This window comes from Triticum aestivum, chromosome 1A (assembly GCF_018294505.1).
Source record: "Triticum aestivum cultivar Chinese Spring chromosome 1A, IWGSC CS RefSeq v2.1, whole genome shotgun sequence".
Classification (NCBI taxonomy): domain Eukaryota; kingdom Viridiplantae; phylum Streptophyta; class Magnoliopsida; order Poales; family Poaceae; genus Triticum; species Triticum aestivum.
In genome coordinates this window covers 129,196,856-129,218,015 of record NC_057794.1, presented here as the reverse complement: position 1 = coordinate 129,218,015, position 21,160 = coordinate 129,196,856, and the positions used below count along the sequence as shown (strand labels likewise).

General features: G+C 45.9%; 1 protein-coding gene and 1 pseudogene across 1 annotated transcript; both read left to right on the top strand.

Annotated features, from left to right (window-relative positions):
* The first annotated feature begins 341 nt into the window (after positions 1 to 341).
* On the top strand, positions 342 to 6,320 carry LOC123165860 (uncharacterized; annotated as a pseudogene).
* Positions 6,321 to 17,483: 11,163 nt separating this feature from the next.
* On the top strand, positions 17,484 to 19,919 carry LOC123040572 (auxin-responsive protein IAA15). Its single transcript, XM_044463377.1, has 5 exons — positions 17,484 to 17,826; positions 17,915 to 18,132; positions 18,226 to 18,340; positions 19,389 to 19,450; positions 19,561 to 19,919. The coding sequence occupies exons 1-5, from the start codon at positions 17,645 to 17,647 to the stop codon at positions 19,578 to 19,580; spliced, it is 597 nt and encodes a 198-aa protein (XP_044319312.1). The 5' UTR covers positions 17,484 to 17,644; the 3' UTR covers positions 19,581 to 19,919.
* Positions 19,920 to 21,160: the final 1,241 nt, after the last annotated feature.

The window sequence follows — 21,160 nt, the reverse complement described above, 5'->3', positions numbered from 1 at the left end:
CTAAGACATATTTTCTGGCCAACCAATGCATGATTCTAGCCAACTGAACATGCATGCTTGCCAACTCGATATATGCGTCCTGGCCAACTGAAACGTCTATTCTAGCCAGCTGAACACATTGTCTGTGCAACGGAACATGCATGCTGGCCAACTGATATATGCATCCTGGCAAACTGAAACGTCTATTCTAGCCAGCTAAACACATTGACTGTGCAACAGAAACATGCATCCTGGCCAAGCTGATATATGCATCCTGGCCAACTGAAATGTCTATTCTAGCCAGCTAAATACATTGGTTGTGCAACAGAACATGCATCCTGGCCAAAATGATATATGGATCCATGAAAAATTCAAACAGCTATTTTAGCCAACTGAACACATTGGCTGTGCAACTAAACATGCATGCTGGACAACTAATATATGCAGAGGGAGCAGGTAAGCCCCCTCTGCACCTCTTCACTTCCCCCTTCTCCATGGATCCAGGAAGAATCTGCTTCAATAAAGAGGTGAGTCTGGCACATCACACCAGATGTTAAACATGCTGGATGTGTTAAACATGCCAAAAACTACCACCTAGATGTGTTAAAACAAGCCAACTAAAAACGAGTTATCTGGCCAATTAAAACATGATTAAAAGCCAACTTCTAGTTATTATTTGCAAAATGAACAAAAAATTGACTGCCCAATGCTGTTGAACATGTGCAACAAAAAATTCATAAATGTGCAACTAAACATGCATCCCAGCCAACTGAACATGTATCCTAGCCAACTAAACATGTATCCTGCCAACTAAACATATATCTGGCAATACATGTTTCTGAGTGAACACTTTGGAAAAAATGTAGTATATGTGAAAATAAAAAACATGTTTTCTGGCCAACTAAACATGCATGTTGGCCAAAAACTGATGACCAACTAAGACATCTATTCTAGGCAACTAAGACATCTATTCTAGCCAACTGAATGCATTAACTGTCCAACTGAACATGCATGTTGGCCACAAAAACTGAAAAAATGCAACCTGGCCAGCTGAGACATCTATTCTACCCATACCAGGCAGTAAGATCGAGCAGGTAAGCCCCCTCTGCACCTCTTCACTTCCCCCTTCTCCATGGATCCATGGAGAATCTGCTTCAAAAAAGAGGTGAATCTGGCACATCACACCAGATGTTAAACATGCTGGATGTGTTAAACATGCCAAAAACTACCACCTAGATGTGTTAAAATAAGCCAACTAAAAACGAGTTATCTGGCCAATTAAAACATGATTAAAAGCCAACTTCTAGTTATTATTTGCAAAATGAACAAAAAATTGACTGCCCAATGCTTTGTTGAACATGTGCAACAAAAAATTCATAAATGTGCAACTAAACATGCATCCCAGCCAACTGAACATGTATCCTGGCCAACTAAACATGTATCCTGCCAACTAAACATATATCTGGCAATACATGTTTCTGAGTGAACACTTTGGAAAAAATGTAGTATATGTGAAAATAAAAAACATGTTTTCTGGCCAACTAAACATGCATGTTGGCCAAAAACTGATGACCAACTAAGACATCTATTCTAGGCAACTAAGACATCTATTCTAGCCAACTGAATGCATTAACTGTCCAACTGAACATGCATGTTGGCCACAAAAACTGAAAAAATGCAACCTGGCCAGCTGAGACATCTATTCTAGCCAACTAAAAGCATTGAATGTCCAACTGAATATGTATGCTGGCCAAGTGGAAATCCTGAAAATTGAGACGTCTATTCTAGCGAAAACCAGAAATCTGTAGTGCAACAGGAAAAACATAGGAACTTTTGTCCATGGCTAATGAAGCCACAAACCATATTAACATATTCACACACAAATCTTGTCCCACGCATATATTCTGGTCCCACACCTACTGCAAACCATATTAATATGTTCAAATATACCAGATCTAGAAACATAAACGGCGATGAAAAACATATAACTATAATCTGTCCTCCAATTCTTCTTTCTTCTTTCTTCTTTCACCTGGATTTTCCTTCTCAAATGTAGCATCCAATTATGTGTAGAAAAATCTGAAAAGAGCTCCTTGCGAAACGGAAACCTACAGATCATTACAACAAAACAAAAAGGGAAAAGGTAAGAAAAACTCTGTAGCAAAAAGAAGTCATGCTCTTGCCAGTTATTTACTACAAACTGTGCAACTAACATAACAACTCTGTGCAAACAAAAAAAATCATAACTGTTATAATAAAAGATTATGCTATGGTCATGTTGCTTTTAGGTTGTTTTGAAACACAGTTTTTCTGTGGTTACCAACTGATGACATCAATTTCTTCTTTTTTTATATGTGCAGGGAGTGTGTGGCAGCATCCAAAAACAAGGGAAAAAATGCTTGATCTCAATGAGTTGCCTCCAGATCTCAATGAGCTTCCTCATGATATGGATCAGCAGCAACCCAGCATACAACAAGGAAACTGCACAGAAAATGGTCGATCTGTTTACTACACGCAGGCAAGTCGTGATGGTAACCCTACGGGCCATGACAATGTGGCAGGCCAGTCATCAGCCCGTGGTGCCCCTGTAGTGGTGTCTTTGCAGTCAGAGAGCCATACTCTTGATGACACAGGAACCGAGGCAAATGTTCCTGGTCCAAGCAGGACTGAGCTGGAAGCTGGGGCTTTTGACAGAGCTGTGCAAGTAGAAGAAGGAGAGGATGAGGTTGGTTCTCAACCTATGGAACCCTATGTTGGCATGAGGTTTGACAGCCTTCAAATTGCTAAGGATCACTACAACAATTACGCACTACGGATGGGTTTCTCTATCAAGATGAACACCTCTAGACGGACACCCCGCACCAATGAATTGATAAAACAACAGTTTTGCTGCAACAAGTTCAAGAAGCCCAACGTTGATGATGGAGGAGCTGAGGCTCCTCCTTACCTGGACCCTATTCCAGATCCAACATCTGTTAACAGTGATGAGGAGATGGAAGAAGAACCTCCAATATTTGCTGAAGAGGATGCTGGTACTAGTAAGAAGAAGAAGAAGCGCAAACGTGAGACAATAAAGCAGACTGAATGCAAGGCGAAAATGTTGGTGAAGCTGATAGATGGGCGATGGGAGGTGACGCACTTTGTTCGTGACCACAATCATCCGCTCGTGAACAAACCTTCATTGTCCAAATACTTGAGATCCCACCAAGGCATCTCACCTGATGAAAAGGAGTTTCTGCGCATCTTGTATAACTGCAACTTGACTACAGGTGTGGTGTTTTTCTATATCCCTTGAAGAATTAAGTTTCCCTCTAGGCAGTCCAGTGTGCAACTGTTATGGTATTATTGTGCAACTGAAATGACTTAACTATGCAACTGCTGTCCAACTTCCCATGCTTTTTATATATCACTTTGGGTGCTTCTTGTGCAACTAGATTGTCTTTACTGTGCAAATACACAATGTCCTGTATGCAAAAACTGCAAAGTGTTTTTAAAAAGGTGCAGCTAGGTGTCCATTTCCTGTGATTATCTTCTGTGCCAACACGTGTCCTATTACTGTGCAGCTGGATGTGCGCATTTGTGCAACTAAAAAAAGGATATACTGTTTGTTTTTGTATTATGCAGGACGAATGATGCATGTAATGGCAGAGTTCTATGGATCTGAGATGATGGTGCCGTTCGGACCAAAGGCAATAATAAATCTTTGTACAAGTTTCCGTAGAGATGACACAAAGGAGGGTGATCTGATTGAGACAATTGCGCACTTCAAGGATATACAAAAAACCGATCCAGACTTCTTCTATAAGGTGAAATATGATGAAGAGGACAGAGTTGTCAACATATTTTGGGTGGACGGCTTAGCTCGAAAAGCTTATGCGGAGGCGTACCACGATTGCATATCGTTTGACACCACCTACATGACCAACTTGTACAATATGCCGTTCGCGCCCTTCATAGGAATAAACCGACATGGCAATCTTTCATGCTGGGTTGCGCGTTTGTGAGGCAGGAGTTGGCATCGAGCTTTGATTGGGTCTTTGGAGCATTCCTAGAGGCTATGGATGGCAAATCTCCTGACAACTTCATCACCGATCAGGATGGTGCGATGAGGCAGTCAATACAGAGCATCTTTCCAACCACCGTGCACCGTTGTTGTCGATGGCACATCATGAAAAAGGCTCAGGAAAAGGTTGGTTGGTTGCTGTGCCGGAATCCAGGACTCTCGGATGATTTCAACAAGTGTGTTGACTTCAGCTTCACTATAGACGAGTTTGAGCAGAATTGGGCTGGGTTAATGATGAAGTATGAGGCTATGGCACACATGCACTTTGAGAAGTTGTACGAATACAGGTCAACTTGGGTGCCGTGCTACTTCAAACACATGTTCTTTCCCTTCCTCCAGTCTACACAGCGTAGTGAGGGGTTCAACGTCGTCCTCAAAAGATATGTGAACCCACACAACTCAATGTTGAACTTCGTCAAGCAATATGAAAAAATACAGAACCACATCCTTGCCAAGGAAGGCTGCAATGATTACAGGACACAACACCTTGAGATTGAGTTGTGGTCCAACTTCCCAATAGAGAAGCAAGCTTACAAAACCTATACTAGAGACCTTTACCGCAAGTTTAGAGAAGAGTTTGAGCTGATTGGACGTTATAATGCATTCCAAGTTGGTGCTGATGTGTTTGAGCTCAGACCAAACCAGGAATTTGTTGCGAAATATGGTTCTCGAAACTACTTGGTGCATGCAAGGGTGGAGGAGCGTTCCTATTTGTGTGAGTGTTGTAAAATGGACAAGGACGGCATCCTCTGTTGCTACATCCTTAAGGTGTTCACCCATGTTGGCGTTGATGTCATACCGGAAAGGTACCTGCTAAGACGGTGGACACCTACTGTTGTACCTAGTGCGCCAGGGACTGGTTATGAGAAACCGGATGAAATGCCTCCTCAATCAAAGAAGCAGATAAGGGAGAGGAACATGATATACGATTTTCGGAAACTAGCAAAGTTTGCGAGTGGTTCTGATCCAGCACAAGCTATTGTATACAAGCATATGCGTGCAGCACGTACCGAGATCGGCCACCTGAACAAGTCCAAGAAAAGGAAAAAACCGACTGCTGCAACGGGGCCATCAGATGATGGCAACCCTCGAGGACCTCCTCCACCTCCAGGCAGCAATCAGGGGGCTCATCATCCAGGTAATTACCTGCCCCAACTCCTGATCTAACTAGGTGTGTAACTTCAGTTGCACACATCATTGTGCCCAGTTGCACACACCATGGTAGCCACTTGGACAAGAACATACTGCCTAGTTACGCACGTTGTGTTAGTTCACGCATCAAAGATAACACAGCTAACTTATTTTTTCCAGTTATGCATATATGTGATGTCAACCCTCAAGGACCTCCTCCCCCTCCTGGCTGTACACGGCATCCTCCGCCACCTCCTCCCCCGCATGCTCCTCCCAATGGCCCTACAGGCAGCACTCAGGGGGCTCGTCGTCTAGGTAATTACCTTCCCCCAACTCCCCATCAAACTAGGTCTGTAACTCCAATTGCACACATCATGGTGCTCAGTTGCATCGAACAGGCTACCTAGTTGCGCATGCTGTGTTAGTTCGAGCATAAAAAAGATAAACACAACTGACTTGTTTGTCCTGTTTCTGCCTATAGGTGATGCCAACCCTCAAAGACCTCCTCCCCCGCCAGGCCCAACTAGCAGTGCCCTTTGTGCTACTCCCAATGGACCTACAGGCAGGACTCAGGGGGCTCATAACCCAGGTTAGTACCTTCACCGACTCCAAAACAAAAACTAGGGTGAGTGGCTTTAGTTGCACATATCATAGTGCCCAGTTGAACAGAAACATGCTGCCTAGTTGCGTGCGCTGTGTTAGTTTGAGGATCAAGCTAAAAATCTAACTTGTTTTTCATGTTCTGCCCATAGGCGACTACAATCCAAGTACCATGACAGGCCGTGCTACTGCAGGTGTTTTTTTCAACTTAACTTGCACACAGCAACTAGTTAGTTGCACAAAAATGTACTGTGTGGTTGCACAGAACATCAGTGCTGGTTGCACAATAACAAAAATACTAAACTTTTTATATGATTATTACACAGGTGATCGTGACGGTCCTACTGCCCCGTTGGAGGCTGCATCCCTTGCACAAGCTTCTGATGATTTTGTGCTCAGGGATCCTCCAAGGTCTACTACAAAGGGTAGGACAAAGAGTCGACGGTACAAATCGGCGCTGGAGCTACACCCAAAGAAGAAAAACAAATGCAGCCAGTGCCAATCTACAGAGCACACTGCTGGTGTGTGTCCACAGAGGCTCCTATGATTCTGTTTCCTCATTTGTAACTTTGGAACAAAAAAGGAAAAATAATGATGTATTTTTTAGCAATGTTGGGACCAAGTGGACACATTCAGCATATATGATTCCTCTTTATCTAATTTATGCTGCTTGAATTAGTTCATGCACTGTGTAAAAAAAAGTTGCTATTTGTGCCTTTGTTGGCAACTGGTTAAATATTTAGTTGTTGAACAATTGTATATACAGTGCTCCTAATGTATCAACAAAAGTGATGATATTGAGTTGCAAACGCAATTACTAGCAGTGTGCAACTACAAAATCTACTTAATAAAATTGTACAAACCAGAAACTTCCTCCATGGAGCAGAAAAAAAAAGTACTGACCTACTCCTTGTCGTATCTCAGCAACTTCCTCCATGGGGTGGTGTTGTGCACGCTGGTGACCCAATCATACGTCAGCTTCTTCCTGATGTTGAGTACTTCCTTGGGGTCGTAGTTGGGAAGTTGGCTACCATTCCACTCGGTGGCGTTAAGCAGTGCGAACAACCCACACTCATTACTGCAAAAAATGGGCAAAAAAATTGTCACATAAAATTAAAACCAAATAAAGGTAATGCATCTCTGTGCAACTACTTATGTCCTACTGTGCAACTGCTTGTGTTCTACTGCAACTCATTATGTGCCACTTTGCAACTACTTACGCGCCACTCTGCAAACTAGCTAGATAATCCATTAGAAACTCATAAAAATGATAAAACAGATTGAAGACTAGTACTGTGTCTTAAAAATACTAAAGATTGCATATGTAGAAAAATTTAAAAACTACAAAATGATTGTATTTGATTGAGAAGGAATGAAATGCTTATTGTCTTATTTGCCAAGCTGTTTTGGTACGTCAATGTCAATAATTTGGAAGTGCTCGATGCTGAACTTTCGGTAATGCTTCCTCCATAGCTGGCGTACTGCCCCCGCAATGGTAGAGGCGTTGTTCATCAGCTCAATGTTGTCCAGCGTCCTGCTTGAATCAAGAACTTCAAAGCGTCCGTCCCTCAAGTTGACACTGAAGACCCAATAATGCCTCCCTCCGTCCTTATCGGTTACATCTGCGCACTCGAGCACTGGCAGCATGACCTGCAAGCGTGAATGATTTCAGACACAAATACAAGATGTAGCTAAGAAAAAAGTAAAAAGACTTTGTCAAGTTAAAAAATGGGTTGCAACAAGTATCTGCCAACTAACAGATGTGTCATGTGCAATTGGACATGCTGTGGGTGCCAACTAAAAAAAGATTGATGATGTGGGCACAACACTCACCAAGTCTTTCTTGTCGAGACGGTTCTTGTAATCAAACTTCTTGTTCATCTCATCCACATTGTGGATCCCTTGCTGTAATTTTATCTGCAGAGATTATAAAACATGGCTCAAAACTCCTTAGTAGGTGAAAGGCCTCCCTCAAATGGTCAACGAAAAGTGCTACAGAACAAAGATGAGGGTAAAAAGAAGGTTTTGGAAAAACTTATAGAAAACCTCAGTGGCATAACAACCTTCTTTGACCCTTCTGGTAAGTTATCCATGATGTGTAAGATTCCAGTCTCAATAACAATTTCTGACAACCATTGAACCGGCTTCATCGAATCAACTAACTCCTTTAAAAAAATGTAGAAAGCACCATACCTAATTATCTCAGGGCTGATTTTTTTTTGAAAGCAATAAAAAGACAAGTTAGCTCGAAGGGTCACAGCAGCAAAAAAAATGTGCATGAAAATGAAAAAAAAGAACAGTGTGCAACTAAAAGCCCTGTTCTGTGCAACATACTATGCTTTCTGTGCAACTAAGTGGCTGGTGCTATGCAACTGAAAAAGATATGTATGTAGGCTGTGGGGAGTTAGTTTACCTGATAGCTCCATCATTTGCTCCTTTGTGATGCCTGACCCAATACAAGAGGGCAGCGTAAAGCTTGTTCACTGCCTCATTGGTGCTGAAAGTCTTGTTCTTGTTGTAGTCGATGAATGGAGACCTTTGAGATGCTGCGGGCCTTCTTACCCTCCTCTGTCTTCGTGCAAGAGGTGGCCCCGAAGAACTGCTCGTGCCAAGTTCTGGTTCTGCGCATATCGGGGTGTGGCAATTCTCTGGTGAACCAACATCTAGTTCTTGAGCTATTGCCTTGCCAACATCAGCAGCATCACATCCTTCATTCACAGCTGCTGGGTCTAACTCACACTCATCGATGCTAATCACACCGGCTTCCGCTGTATCTACTGCTGGAGCAGGTGCTGGAGCATCACCATCTATGCCGAGGTCAAAAGATGGTGCATCGCAGAACCCGTCACCATGATAAGAGTTTGATCTTCATAAGGGTTCAAGGACCAGGGCATCTCCTTGCGGCACAAACATGGGTGCATCATTCACTGACTTGGTTCGCAATAATGTTGTAGTTGGCGGCCTTGGAGGCTTGCACCTACTTATAATGTCGAACACCTCCTCTTGTGTTAATGGTTGCTGAAAGACAACTCTTGGGGACGGCACTTTGATAGTTGGATCACCTCCTTTTGTGTTTGGCATTGAAGCATCTCTATCAGTAGGCACCTTGGGACTTGCAGTTGCAGTGGTGCCTTCCTGACCAGCTGTGATGGTTTTAACTGTGACCATACTGCTAACTGACACATCAGTTGGCACACCGGTATCTGTAGTTGGCATCTTTCTAGTCTGAGTTGGCAGCAACCTGGCAGAACTTGGCACCCCTGCATCAATGGCTGCGGCTCGCAGCTCTCTCTCGTCTCTGAACCCCAAATCTTTTGTGGCTTGTTCCCCCTTTGCGCCCCTGGCAAACTTGACAATCTTCTGCTTAGGTGGTTTTGGTGGGACTGTTGAAAGGGGAGTCTTCCCCTTGATCTGTTGAACTTCTCTGACATTGGTTGGCTCTCTGCTCACTACTGTTGGCATATCAGTTTGAAGCACAGCTTCCTTGACCATATTTACTTCAGCATCTTCACTCACCATCTTCTCCTTGGTTTGAGGCAACTGCAGATTCTTCTTCATTGAAACTGCTTTACACTTCTGGACCACGTGAGGCTTTGCCGTGGATGCTGCCTTGCTCTTGCTGGAGCTTAGGTCTGGGAGCTGCTTTAAATATTCCTTGTATTTTTCCTTTGAATGAACCTAGTCAAGACCCTTTCCTACTTCCTCCATGTCAATTTGATTCTTTCCAGCTTCAGTTGATAAGAACAGGCTCTTGTCAATGGCAAAGTTGATCTTCTCACACATATCTTTGTCGCTGAAATCTGGCACGGGAAAGGTGGTTGGCAAAGCTGGCTTCAAGTTGCAGAGCTTGAACATATCAATGCTTTCCTGAGACTTTGCTTCGTCATTTTTCTTTGACTTTGGCAAATCCTTGTCTTTCCAGCAAGTCTTGTCAATCAACAACTATAGTGTGCTCCTGCTACTCAATGAATTGCTGCTGCTCGTAGGGGTGGCGTGAGTGCTAGTCCTCCTGGATGTGTTGCCACCTGTACCACCAGAACCAGGAGCGTTGTCATCATCGTCGTCATCGCTGCTGTCGCTGCCTCCATTGGATCCCCCTTTATCATCACCATAATCATCGACGTCTTCTTCATCCTCGTCTTCTTCCCTCTCGTTGCCATCAGCTGCTGCGCCTTTGTCTTCTCCCCTCTCACTGCCATCAACTGCTGCCCCTTTGTCCCCGCCCCCCTCTCTGGCCTCACCTTCTTCTTCCTCCTCCTCTGCATCACTATCTTCTTCCTTGTTCTCCTCCTCTCCTTTGTCCTCTTCTTGTTTGTCCTCCTCCTCCTCCTCCTCCTCTTCCTCCTCATCCTCCTCCTCCTCTGCATCTTCTTCATTGTCATCCTCATCCTTGTCCTCCTCCTCTGATTCATCCGCATCTGTCTCCTCATCGTCGTCAGCATCTATCGCTGCTCCCATTTCCTCATCTTCTTCTGAATCATCCTCAACAAATTCTTCTTCTTCTTGTATGGTTGACGGCCGTCTCTTTCTTTTTGGAGCACGGCGTGATGCCCCAGTTTGCATTGATGGCTGCTGTACGTAAGGATCAATATCTGGTTCCTCGTCATCAATCTTGGCAACTTCTTCAATGAAGGTGCCAACCTGTTCAGTTACAGCCTTGCATAGCTCATTGACCACTTTCGCAATTTTTGCCTTTTTCTGCATCAACACAAAAAAGATTCAGTACTGATTCAGTTAGAAAAAATAATAAAAAGTAAAAATGTCTGTAACTGACCATGATGTGATAAGCAAAAACGACTAATACACACTTTCTGGCCAACTAAAAAACATGATTCTAGCCAACTACACATGCACTGTGGCACAAAGTAAAAACCATGCATTTCTGCCAAAAGTTGATGACAATGGTTGTAAATGAACACTTTGACTATCCAAAAGAACATGTGCAACTACAAAAGCTTATATGTGCAACTGAACATACATCACAGCCAACTAAATTCTGAATTTTCGCAACTACAAAAGTTATACATGTCCAACTGAACATACATCCCAGCCAATAGAAAAAATATTGGTAAGTGATGCAAGTTTATGTATGCAAAACACTAACCTGCGGATTGTATGTTATTGGTAACTTGGATGCCACAAATGCTTCAGCTTGCAAAATTCCACCAAACAGTGGTGTCTGCTCCGTGCCTCTATACTCCTCTTTAAGCTGATGTAAAAAAAAGAGAAACAGAAAATAACAAGGTTATCAAAAATAGATTTGTGTGTTGAATGAAACCACACATTACAACCTGTGCAACTACAAACAAAGATACTGGGGTAGACAAATTCAACTATACATATATGCAACTGAACAAAGACACAAAAACTGTGCAACACACATGGCACCTAAAAAAAAGTTCCTACCAACTGATGCAACACATCTGTGCAACAAAGATTAGTAAAACTGTGCAACTTAAAAAAGATGGTGTGCCAATTTAAAATGAACATGTGTGTAGATTGCCAAACTTAAAGCTATAATCTGTGCAACTACATGCATTGTTGTGCCAACTGATGACAGTTTCCTGTGCAATTTTCAAAAAGAGTGACCAGACATCAAAAGAACATAGAAGGAAGACACTGTTGGAAAAAACAAAAAAGAACTCACTTGTAATTTGCCGAACACACCAGGAGAGATAGTATCCTTCTTGATCACCTTGGCAATTAGAGTACTATCCCATGCATTCGATCGTATCGCGCAGTTGCTTACTGGGATGTCATGTACGAGTGCATCAAGGTATAGTATCTGCACCAGACCCAAACAAAAGAAAAAGCCAAGTTCAGTTATTGTTATGAGAATTTCAGCAAACTATAACTGCACAGAAAGAACAGGAACATATGGAAAAAAGTGGTCGTTTTCACTAACCATCAAGTGATACAAGCAGCAGCAAACAGTTTGCTTCTCCTGGTCCATGTTCCGGAAAGCTTCGTTAATGTGTTCTGCTACAAAGAGGCAGATGTTTGTATTCTTTAGCATTTGATGATCTAGCACAAGTCCATAACACTTTGGGCTGAGCTTCAAGGCCGTGGTTGGTGCTAGAAAAGTACTGAAGGCAACCGCAAGCCAGGCCATAAAAAATGTGTCATCCGTTCTTCCAGCCATATGCTCAATCATCTTGAGCCATGTAGTGATCTGGGGATGAGAATTTCCAGTTATGTTGAAAGCCTGTCTGAATCTCCTAGTGGCATCCTTGTCAACTAAATATCTGACTTTTGGACCCTTATTTGGGAGATCAAATACCCTCTGAACACTGTCAGCATCGACACGGATCCTTCCCCTTCCTGGGAAAACCATTTCAGAGGTCTGTGGCTGGTAGGACTGCACCAGAAACTTAGTGAGGTCCGCTGGAAGTGTGTCTGATAAGTTCAATAGCCCCCCGACCGACGTCGAAACTAGCTCTGATTTCTGTAGTGGAGTTAGAGAGGCGTTGAAATTTGCAAAGCGCGCTAGTGATGCCCTTATCCTGCCTGCTTGTGATGGTCGCTCCACATCTTCCCCTGGAGACACCTCAACTCCTTCACCGCTGCCCTGTTGATTAGAAAATGAAAGCATTACACAAACATTAAACACAAGAGAAAAAACAAGAATGAAAAAAAACTAGCAATCATCATTTGGATCAGTATTAGAATGAGCTATGTATTCATAAAATGGATCATGCCAACTAATATGATGTATTTGTGCAACTAATAAAGCTCATGAGGACAACTGCAAAGACTGCCATTGTGCAACTGAATGTGCAACAATAAAACAGTAAATAAAAAAAGAACGAGACCTAGCAGCTACAAAAAGTTCTAGTGTATGTGCAACAATAAGAAATGATATTGCAACACAAGAAAAATAGTAACTATAAAAAAGGTTTGCAAAGAACTATTCAAATAGCTCATAAAAACACACAAAAAACCCACATACCTCAGCATCTGCTGTGGAAGATGCGACAACTTCTCCAGCAACTGCTGCCTGCACAAAAAAATGACCACTGATGTCAACTATGAAAAGATGCCAACTAGTGAACTACAAGATGCCAACTAATGCCAACTAATGTCAACTGTATTTGAATCAAAATGACTAGAGATGTCAACTACAAAAAGGTTGTTATTGATAGACTAAAAACAAAAAATAGTGTTCCGAACTGCTGCATAATTTCATCACTATCTAAAAAAAGCGAGAAAAAACACTTATATTTGAGATTTTACTTACCCTAGAAGATGACTCAGCTCCCTTGCCAAGTGCTGCACGTCTAGTCCGCTTTACAACACGGAACTGATCAGCATCCTAAGAAAAAAACATGAGCATGGGAAAAAAATAAAAAAATGTTATATGACCCAAACAAAACCAAAAAAATGGACTTGTGTCATCAACATGCCACTTACCTCAACATCCTCTCCCTGCTCAACACTCTGCACAGGTCGTGGCTGGCGATTAGCAGGACGCTTCGAGTTCTGGCGAAGAGGTTGACTTCCAGAACGCTGATTAAGGAACCAAAAGAAAACATGAAAAAAAGACATTAGCATACATGCATAAGTTGAAAAACAACTCAAAAACAAAAGAAAAAAAGTGAATAAAAATACATCTCCTTCATTGCCACCCGCATCTCCTCCTATTATAACCATTTTTGCCCTGCGGAAGGAAATACAACAAAAAAACATAGTTAGAAGATGTGGACAACCAACTACTACAATCATGCAGCCAACTGGGCAGTAAACCTTGTGCAAACTGGACATCAAATAAGCCAACTAACTTTTTTCTGCCTAATTATTACTTGCCAACTGTGACAAGTAATACCTAGACAGAAAAAAGTTAAGTAAAGGCAACAAGCTCAGTGAGATAACTTATTCTGAAAAAAGCGTCCCTAGTTGAACATGAAGGGAGACACATGAAAACAACCACATCCACAACAAAAGACTTGCACATTGAGAAAAATTAAAAATGGAAAAATTGGCAAGCATTGGTACTAATTTGCACAAATCAAGGGGTCCTAGTTGCACAAAGCAGGAGAATAACACATAAACCACCACAGCCACCACAGCGCTGGTGGATTGGGTAGATTATATTGGAAAATTGGCAAGCATTGGTGCTAAAATTGTACAAACAAGAGTCCCTAGTTGCACACAGCAGAGGGGGGAACAACCAACTAGTAAAAGTGTATAACATATGCAACTAAGTAAAACCAACTAAGTAGAGCAACTGGCACAAGTGTATAACATATGAATAGCCAACTTGGTAAAAGTGATGCAGCCAACCGAGCAGGCAACTTGTGCAACTGAACACAGTATAGACAACCACCTAGTACAAAAACAGTGAGCCAACTGACCAAAACAACTGCTGCAACTGCAGAGCATATGGACAGCCAAGTACTATATGGACGCAGCCAACTGAGGAGAATTTTTTGCAACTAACCACTTAAATCTCTGAACACCAACTACGAAATCAGCCAATGCATTGCACACAAAAACAGTGAGCCAACTGACCAAAAACAACTGCTGCAACTACAGAGCATATGGACAGCCACGTACTATATGGACGTAGCCAACTGAGGAGAATGTTGTGCAACTAACCACTTAAATCTCCGAACACCAACTACGAAATCAGCCAATGCATTGCACACAACATTGCGCACATCTAATACAACTTACAGAATAACTAAGAATCATGAACACATCTCAAATCTCTGCAAAAAATTGAACGGAACATGAAGTAAACAGCCAAATCGCCCCTAAAATCGCGCAAACGGGGACTACACGTTGACCCTGTCCAGCCACCCCCGTGCCGTGAACTACGCCTCCAACGATTCCCCCGCGAGGAGAACCACCCGCAAGCCGTCGCCAACCTGAGCACTCCGCCGCGACGCCCCGTTCGGTGGAGAGGATGGCGAGGAGGAAGACGAAGACGGAATGGGGAGAGAACTCGCTGTGGCGAGGGATTTCAGGCCACCTTGTAGATCCCGACCACCGTTGGGCGCGTGCTGCGAGATGGGAGAACGGAACTCAACGTGACCAAAATCGAAGATAAGCGGGGGTAGTTCGCGCCGTTCCCGAACCCTAGAGAGCATTCCCCTCGCATTTCGGCACCATCCGCGCCCCGCGAGATAGAGAAAGGGAGGAGGAGCACGTAGAAGTGGAGGGAGAGCATACCTCCGGCGGCGAGGAGCACCAGCGATTCCCCGGCGAGGAGAACCACCCGCAAGCCGCCGTCAAATCTGAGCACTCCGCCCGCCACGCCCCGTTCGGTGGAGAGGATGGCGAGGAGGAAGACGATGAATGAAGGACGGGAGAGAGGGCACGCTGCGGCGAGGGATTTCAGGCGCAGATTTCGAAAACCGCCGCCCACGACCCCCACTACTCTCTCCTCTACCACTTACAGGTGGGCCTCCCACGTCCGGATGCGGACAAAACCGCCCACGACCGCGGTGCGCGACCAATCCAGACCAGGTGGCACCTGGCGGATCTGGGAGCGATCGCTCGCGCGATCGAACGGCCACGGGCCGGCCGCCCGTTTCGGTCAGTTAGTGGCCGGCCGCTTTTTAGACTTTAGGCACTTTTTATCACAAGAAGAAGAGAGGGTGTGTACGGTCCTTGGTTTGAGCAGATCCGGCATGCACGTCTGTCTGCACACTTTGTGTGCTGGGCTTTGGGTTGTTGCCGTGGTTGAACCAGACAGGGCAGGATCCCCTAGCTGTGGACGGCCTTGCATGCACTTGTCTACTTTCCTTCCTTCCTCCCCACGCGGGAAATCTTGGCATCATGCTATGCTGCTGCAGCCGATCCGCCCGACGCAGACGATGCAGATGCGCGGCAGTGTAAGTCATACGTACACAACTGTAGGCAACAAGTTGGCGTGTTGTGGTGGTGTAGGCCGCTTCCGTGCACAACGGAAAGCCTACCTAGCCCGGAGACCCGTCAGGCCTTGTCCAGCTAGCTGCGGCCGTTGAATCGAACGGAGTTCAGTTCAGATAGCCTCTTCTCATCTCCGGGCTAAAAGTGATTATGCTGATGCGTCGTAGCTGCCGTTTTGATTGATTAAATAAGGAATTGCTAATGCTCAATCAGCCGAGATTTTACACGAATTATTGTTGGGATAAATGCACGTCCTGCGTTCATCGTCGAGCCAAAATAGAGTGATCCCGTGGTGTTCCCTTCCACTCCCGGCAATCTTATTTCGTACTGTACTACATAAAGTGAAAGTGGTAGTAGTATAGCTAGCCGAAGGCGGAGCTTTTGCTTTGTGTCAGGAGGAGGCCACTCGAGTGGTCTTGCTGTTGCCTTGCTGTGTTGGCTTTGAGAGGAAGCAGACAAGCAATGCCAGGAACCTGGCTGAAGGAACACCACTCGGCCGGCCCCCGGATCACACACCCTGCGCCGGCCGGCCATGCGGCGCCTAGCGGACAAGGTGACCAGCGCCACTCGCCCCCAGAGACGCAGGAAGGCAAAGGAAAAAAAGGCGTTGCTTTTCTTTTACGGTGCACTGCAGCACTGGATGGAGGCGCTTCGACAGGATAGCCGCTCTCGGCCTTGTACTCCGATCACCGTCGTGCGGCATGTGATGCGTGCAAATATGTCGGGGCACTGCATTTGAGCGCCTAAACGGCATTCCCGGTGGCTTTTACGTGCATGCACCTTGGCCTGTAATATGGCTTGATGGTATCACATGCGTGTCACTTCATTCCAAAGTTCGGTTTTCTATGGAGCCCAGCTAGTTTAGTAGATATAGCGTTTTTGTTTTGACAAAAGGAGAGAGTAGATTGTTGGCAAGTACTATTAGTTCCAGCAGTACTGAGTGGTGAGCTATCTCTCAAAAACAATGAACAATATAGATAGATAAATCTTACCGCTGACACGCTGTAAAATCGGCGAAGGTAACTACTAGGAGTACAGACAAGGCCAAAGCAGTGGGTCCCACAGGTAAAAGAGAAAAGGAAAGAGAGGAGTCGAGGTTGGTACTAGCTGGAGGCGGAGGGTGGACGGCGTCGCTCTCGCGCAAAGCGTGCGGGCGAGGGCAGGGGAGGGAAGCCGATTCGATTCCGGCAGCGGCAGGCCCGAATGGAAAGCGAAAGCAAAGGCAAGATGCTGGAATTTAATTAGGTAAAACCGGGCGGGTGGGGGACACGTCGCCGACAGCCCGGCGACACCCACGTGCTCCCGGCTTTATCGCCTTGTCCCCCCTCCCGTACGCTTTCGCCGCTGGTACACGCCTTTGCCGGATCGGTGATGGAGGGCACCGGGCCGTCGGATCGGGATCGGGCGGCGCGGCGGGGCCGAGTGGACCTGCAGGGTGGCCAACCGGCAGCCCGGGCCCACGCATGGAAAAACGGGCGGCACGAACGTTAATGCTGCACCACCCCCACCCCCCACCGCTGGATGGATGGACAAGGACGATGATGACCCGATTTCTCTGTTTCTTTTATTTACAATTACAAAAAATATAAAAATATCCCCGTGGGAATGGGGATTGCGTTTGGAGAAATCCAAGGAGGTGCGAATTTACGTTATGGACCCCCGCGACTCGGAGGGATGGAGCAAAGTTGATAAGTCTTGGACTGGAATGCAAATATCAGTTGGAACTGGCATCGCGATGAAAAATTGTGCGTAAAACCCAAGGTCACGAGCAGAGATCCGAGTGTCAGAGCGCCAATGGCCGACACGTAATTAAACCCCCTCGACGACCGGTAGACCGCACCCACCTATAACCTCCTCTCCTCTCCGCCCCACCTCGCAGAGCCGCCGCCTGTGACCGACCGGAGAGCCAGACGACAAACCGAGCCCACCGCACCCACACCAGCACCAGCACCAGCACCAACTCCTCCTCCTCCTCTTGCGCGGCTGCAGCTGCCGGCCATGTCGGTGGAGACGGAGCGGAGCTCCACGGAGTCCTCCGCCGCCTCGGGCCTCGACTTCGAGGACACCGCCCTAACCCTCCGCCTCCCCGGCTCCGACCCCGACCGCAAGCGCGCCTCCACCTCCGACCCCGACTGCCCCTCCCCGACCGCCGCCGCCTCCGACTCTCCCCCTTCCCCCAAGTACGCGCGCGTGCCTTGCCTTCTCTCGCTCCTTCCGTCTGAAATTTGGCGCCCATGCTTTTTGAGCTGACATGGTCTCGCTGTGCAGGGCGCAGGTGGTGGGCTGGCCACCGGTGCGGTCGTTCCGGAAGAACGCCCTCGCGGCCGCGGCCTCGTCCAAGACCAAGTTCGTCAAGGTGGCCGTCGACGGCGCGCCCTACCTGCGCAAGGTCGACCTCAAGGCTTACGCGGGCTACACAAGCTCTGCCTCCTACGACCAGCTCCTCGCCACGCTCCAGGACAAGTTCATCTCCCACCTCACCGTCCGTGAGTGCACCGCCGCGACATGCCATGCCTGTGTCTGTGTGTTAGCTACGTGTTGCTCGCTCGTGGGTTCTGACGATTTGACTGTGGATGCAGGCAAGCTTGGGAACGAGGAGATGAAGCTCGTGGACGCGGTGAGCGGGACGGAGTATGTGCCGACGTACGAGGACAAGGACGGCGACTGGATGCTCGTCGGAGACGTCCCCTGGAGGTGAATTTTTTTGGGCCTTTTGTGCTACTTTACAGTTTAAATCCGCATGTCGCTGCATCTCCTGTTGCTCCTCAGCTATGTCCTTTTGTTTAAGTTCATATATACACTGCTTAATTAGGGTCATGGGTTGAATCGCTAACTGATCAGGTGCTATAGCATCTCAGGTTCAGAAATCTGGATGGTTTGGTGATCGTGCGTTGTTAGTTTCAGTTTATCTTTGCTTGAGAAACGATTAATTTGGGTTTAATGAGTTGTTGATCTGGTAGTGATATATAAGGAACTCGGACCGGGGGGCTGAACATGAAAATTTCTTACACTGTACCAAGGGATCACGAGATTGCTCCTGGTTTTCACTACTATCTGTTTAACTTAGGATCCATGCCAATTGTTCTTAGTCTGTATATTTTGTATGAGTCGTGGATCCTGCTAGTTAAACAGAAATCTCAGAAAAACTTAAAAGAGATGTAAATGATTAGCGGCGAGTGATGCTCATAAATTAATTTCACATGCGTGAATTCAGCTGTTCAGTTTCTCGGACATGATTAGGGTTGAAACTAGTGTAGGAGCACTGATATTTGTTTCTGACAGCAAGCCATTTTCCTTGCTTTCAAACTCACAGAAGACAGAAGTGTTGATTGTCTCTTGTGGAAATGGATCTTCTTACCATCCTGTGCTGTTTCATGTGTAATGTGAATTGAATGGCTTAGGGAAACAGGACAATAACTGAGAATTGTGCCTACCAGCTCTAGTTTTGGCCACATTTTCCTCCAGACTTTTGTATCTATTAGCCGTGCCTCACTTACAGGAGTGCGCTCTTTAATTCATTTTCCACAGTGTACTCTTATTGTATTAGGAGGGCTCAACAAACTTTCTGTTCGAGAAGAAATTAACAAGTTGAACTTTGCTGCATCTTACCACTATCAGATAACCATGTGCTAAATATAAAAGAATTTGGTTGCTTGTTTTTGTTATTAGATTTCGGGCTTCATTATGATTCTGTAAAAGGTTGGCTCTAATATGGTACTGATCTGCTATTATTGACCTGCAGAATGTTTGTGGAAACCTGTCAGCGCATTCGTCTCATGAAAAGCTCTGAGGTCGTCAATCTAGGTACACATAACTCCTATGACCTTGTTTTTCAGACTAGTGGAACTTATTGTTTTTGTTGTAGATCAACTCAATATTACTGGATAAATCTGGCTGCTCTCTTCTACCTGCAGCACCAAGAGCTGGTCGGTGAGGCACAATCCTTGCTCCTTTTTCTACAGACCGCTTCAGAGGAAGAAATGTCTTTGCTCAGTGAGGTTCTTCCGCAAGTTTCCGAGAGAGAAATGTGTACAGCCATCTCTACTTTTTGCCCAGCACGCTATTGAGTTCAGAAAGTGTCGTAGCTTGTAATTCCACTACCAGTCAGTCAGTAGTATCTACATGTAAGATGGAGAGGTTGTGATGCTTCAGAAATACACCTGCAGTTCGTTCTTGAAAAATAAGACTGCAGTCCCTGTTCTCCCGAGCTGCTTGCTACTGGAGCATGGTTTTGTGTAACTTTATGCAAGTGAGGCACCTGGTACAAGAGTCATATAATGCGTCAATTTTCCTACAAGTTTTGTGCTGTGATTTTGCTATATTATGTACTCCTTCCGTTACTAAATATAAGTCTTTCTAGATACTGCATTCCAATATGGATTACATACGGAGCAAAATGAGAATCTACACTCTGAACTACGTCATTCCAATATGGATTACATATGGAGCAAAATGAGAATCTACACTCTAAACTATGTCTATATACAAATATGTAGTTTATATTGAAATCTCTAGAAAGACTTATATTTTATTGAAATCTCTAAAAAGCATTATATTTAGAAATTTGGGGGGGGGGGGGGGGGGCAGTCTACAGGCACGGATGTGGGAGGTCGACATTCAACGCTACGCTAGCTGTATACATTTTTACAATAACTCAAACCAATCGAATGAAATTTGTGCAAACACGGTGAATTTCGATATAAACACGGCGGATGTCATTGAAATTGCAGTGAATTTCGTCCGCTGAGGGGTCTTATATTTTATTGAATTTTGTCTGATGAATTAAAAATGTAAAACTAGAACCCTATTATCTTATACTTTACGATGACCTCGTAGCCAATGTCAGGCTGGACGGCTACTCCTTCGTCATTGTCACCCGACTTGTCGTCGGGCTTGGGGCGGCGGAAGGTGGTGGCGCCACAGCAGGGCTTCCCGGCGGCCGCCTGACACTCACGGATGATCCTCTCCGCCTCCTCCTGCGCCGTGCACAGTGCGGCCGCGCCCACCGAGGACGTGGGCTGGGGAAGAGAGCAGCGGTCGTTAGAGGCGTCGTCGTTGGCGGCGGCGGCGATCTCGGTGAGGGACCATTCCTCGCAGTACCTGGCCATCTTCTTGCTGAGGCGGCGGAGACGCCGCTTGGCCGTCTCCGACGTTGTCATGGAGCGGTCGAGGGCCCAGGCATATGCCAGGTCTGGCTCCGCTGTGATGTGTGGTGGTGGGACGTCGGAGTCCGCGAATTGGGATCGACGTGCGGCATTGCGCCTATCCTGCCGGCGCTGCTCCCGGTCGGCGTACTCCTATGCTGCCATGGCGTTTCGGGATGACGATGATGAGGAGCTGCCGCGAAGATAGTGCAGAATGCGCCCGTGCGTCTTGGGCAGCGGCGAGCGGTGCTTCTCCTTGACGACGTGGCGGCGAGCGGCGCTCCACCTTGACGAGGTGGCGGGGCAGCGGCGAGATCCGCTCTTTCTTCACGACGCGTCGGGGTGGCAGCGAGAGCCGCTCTTCCTTGAC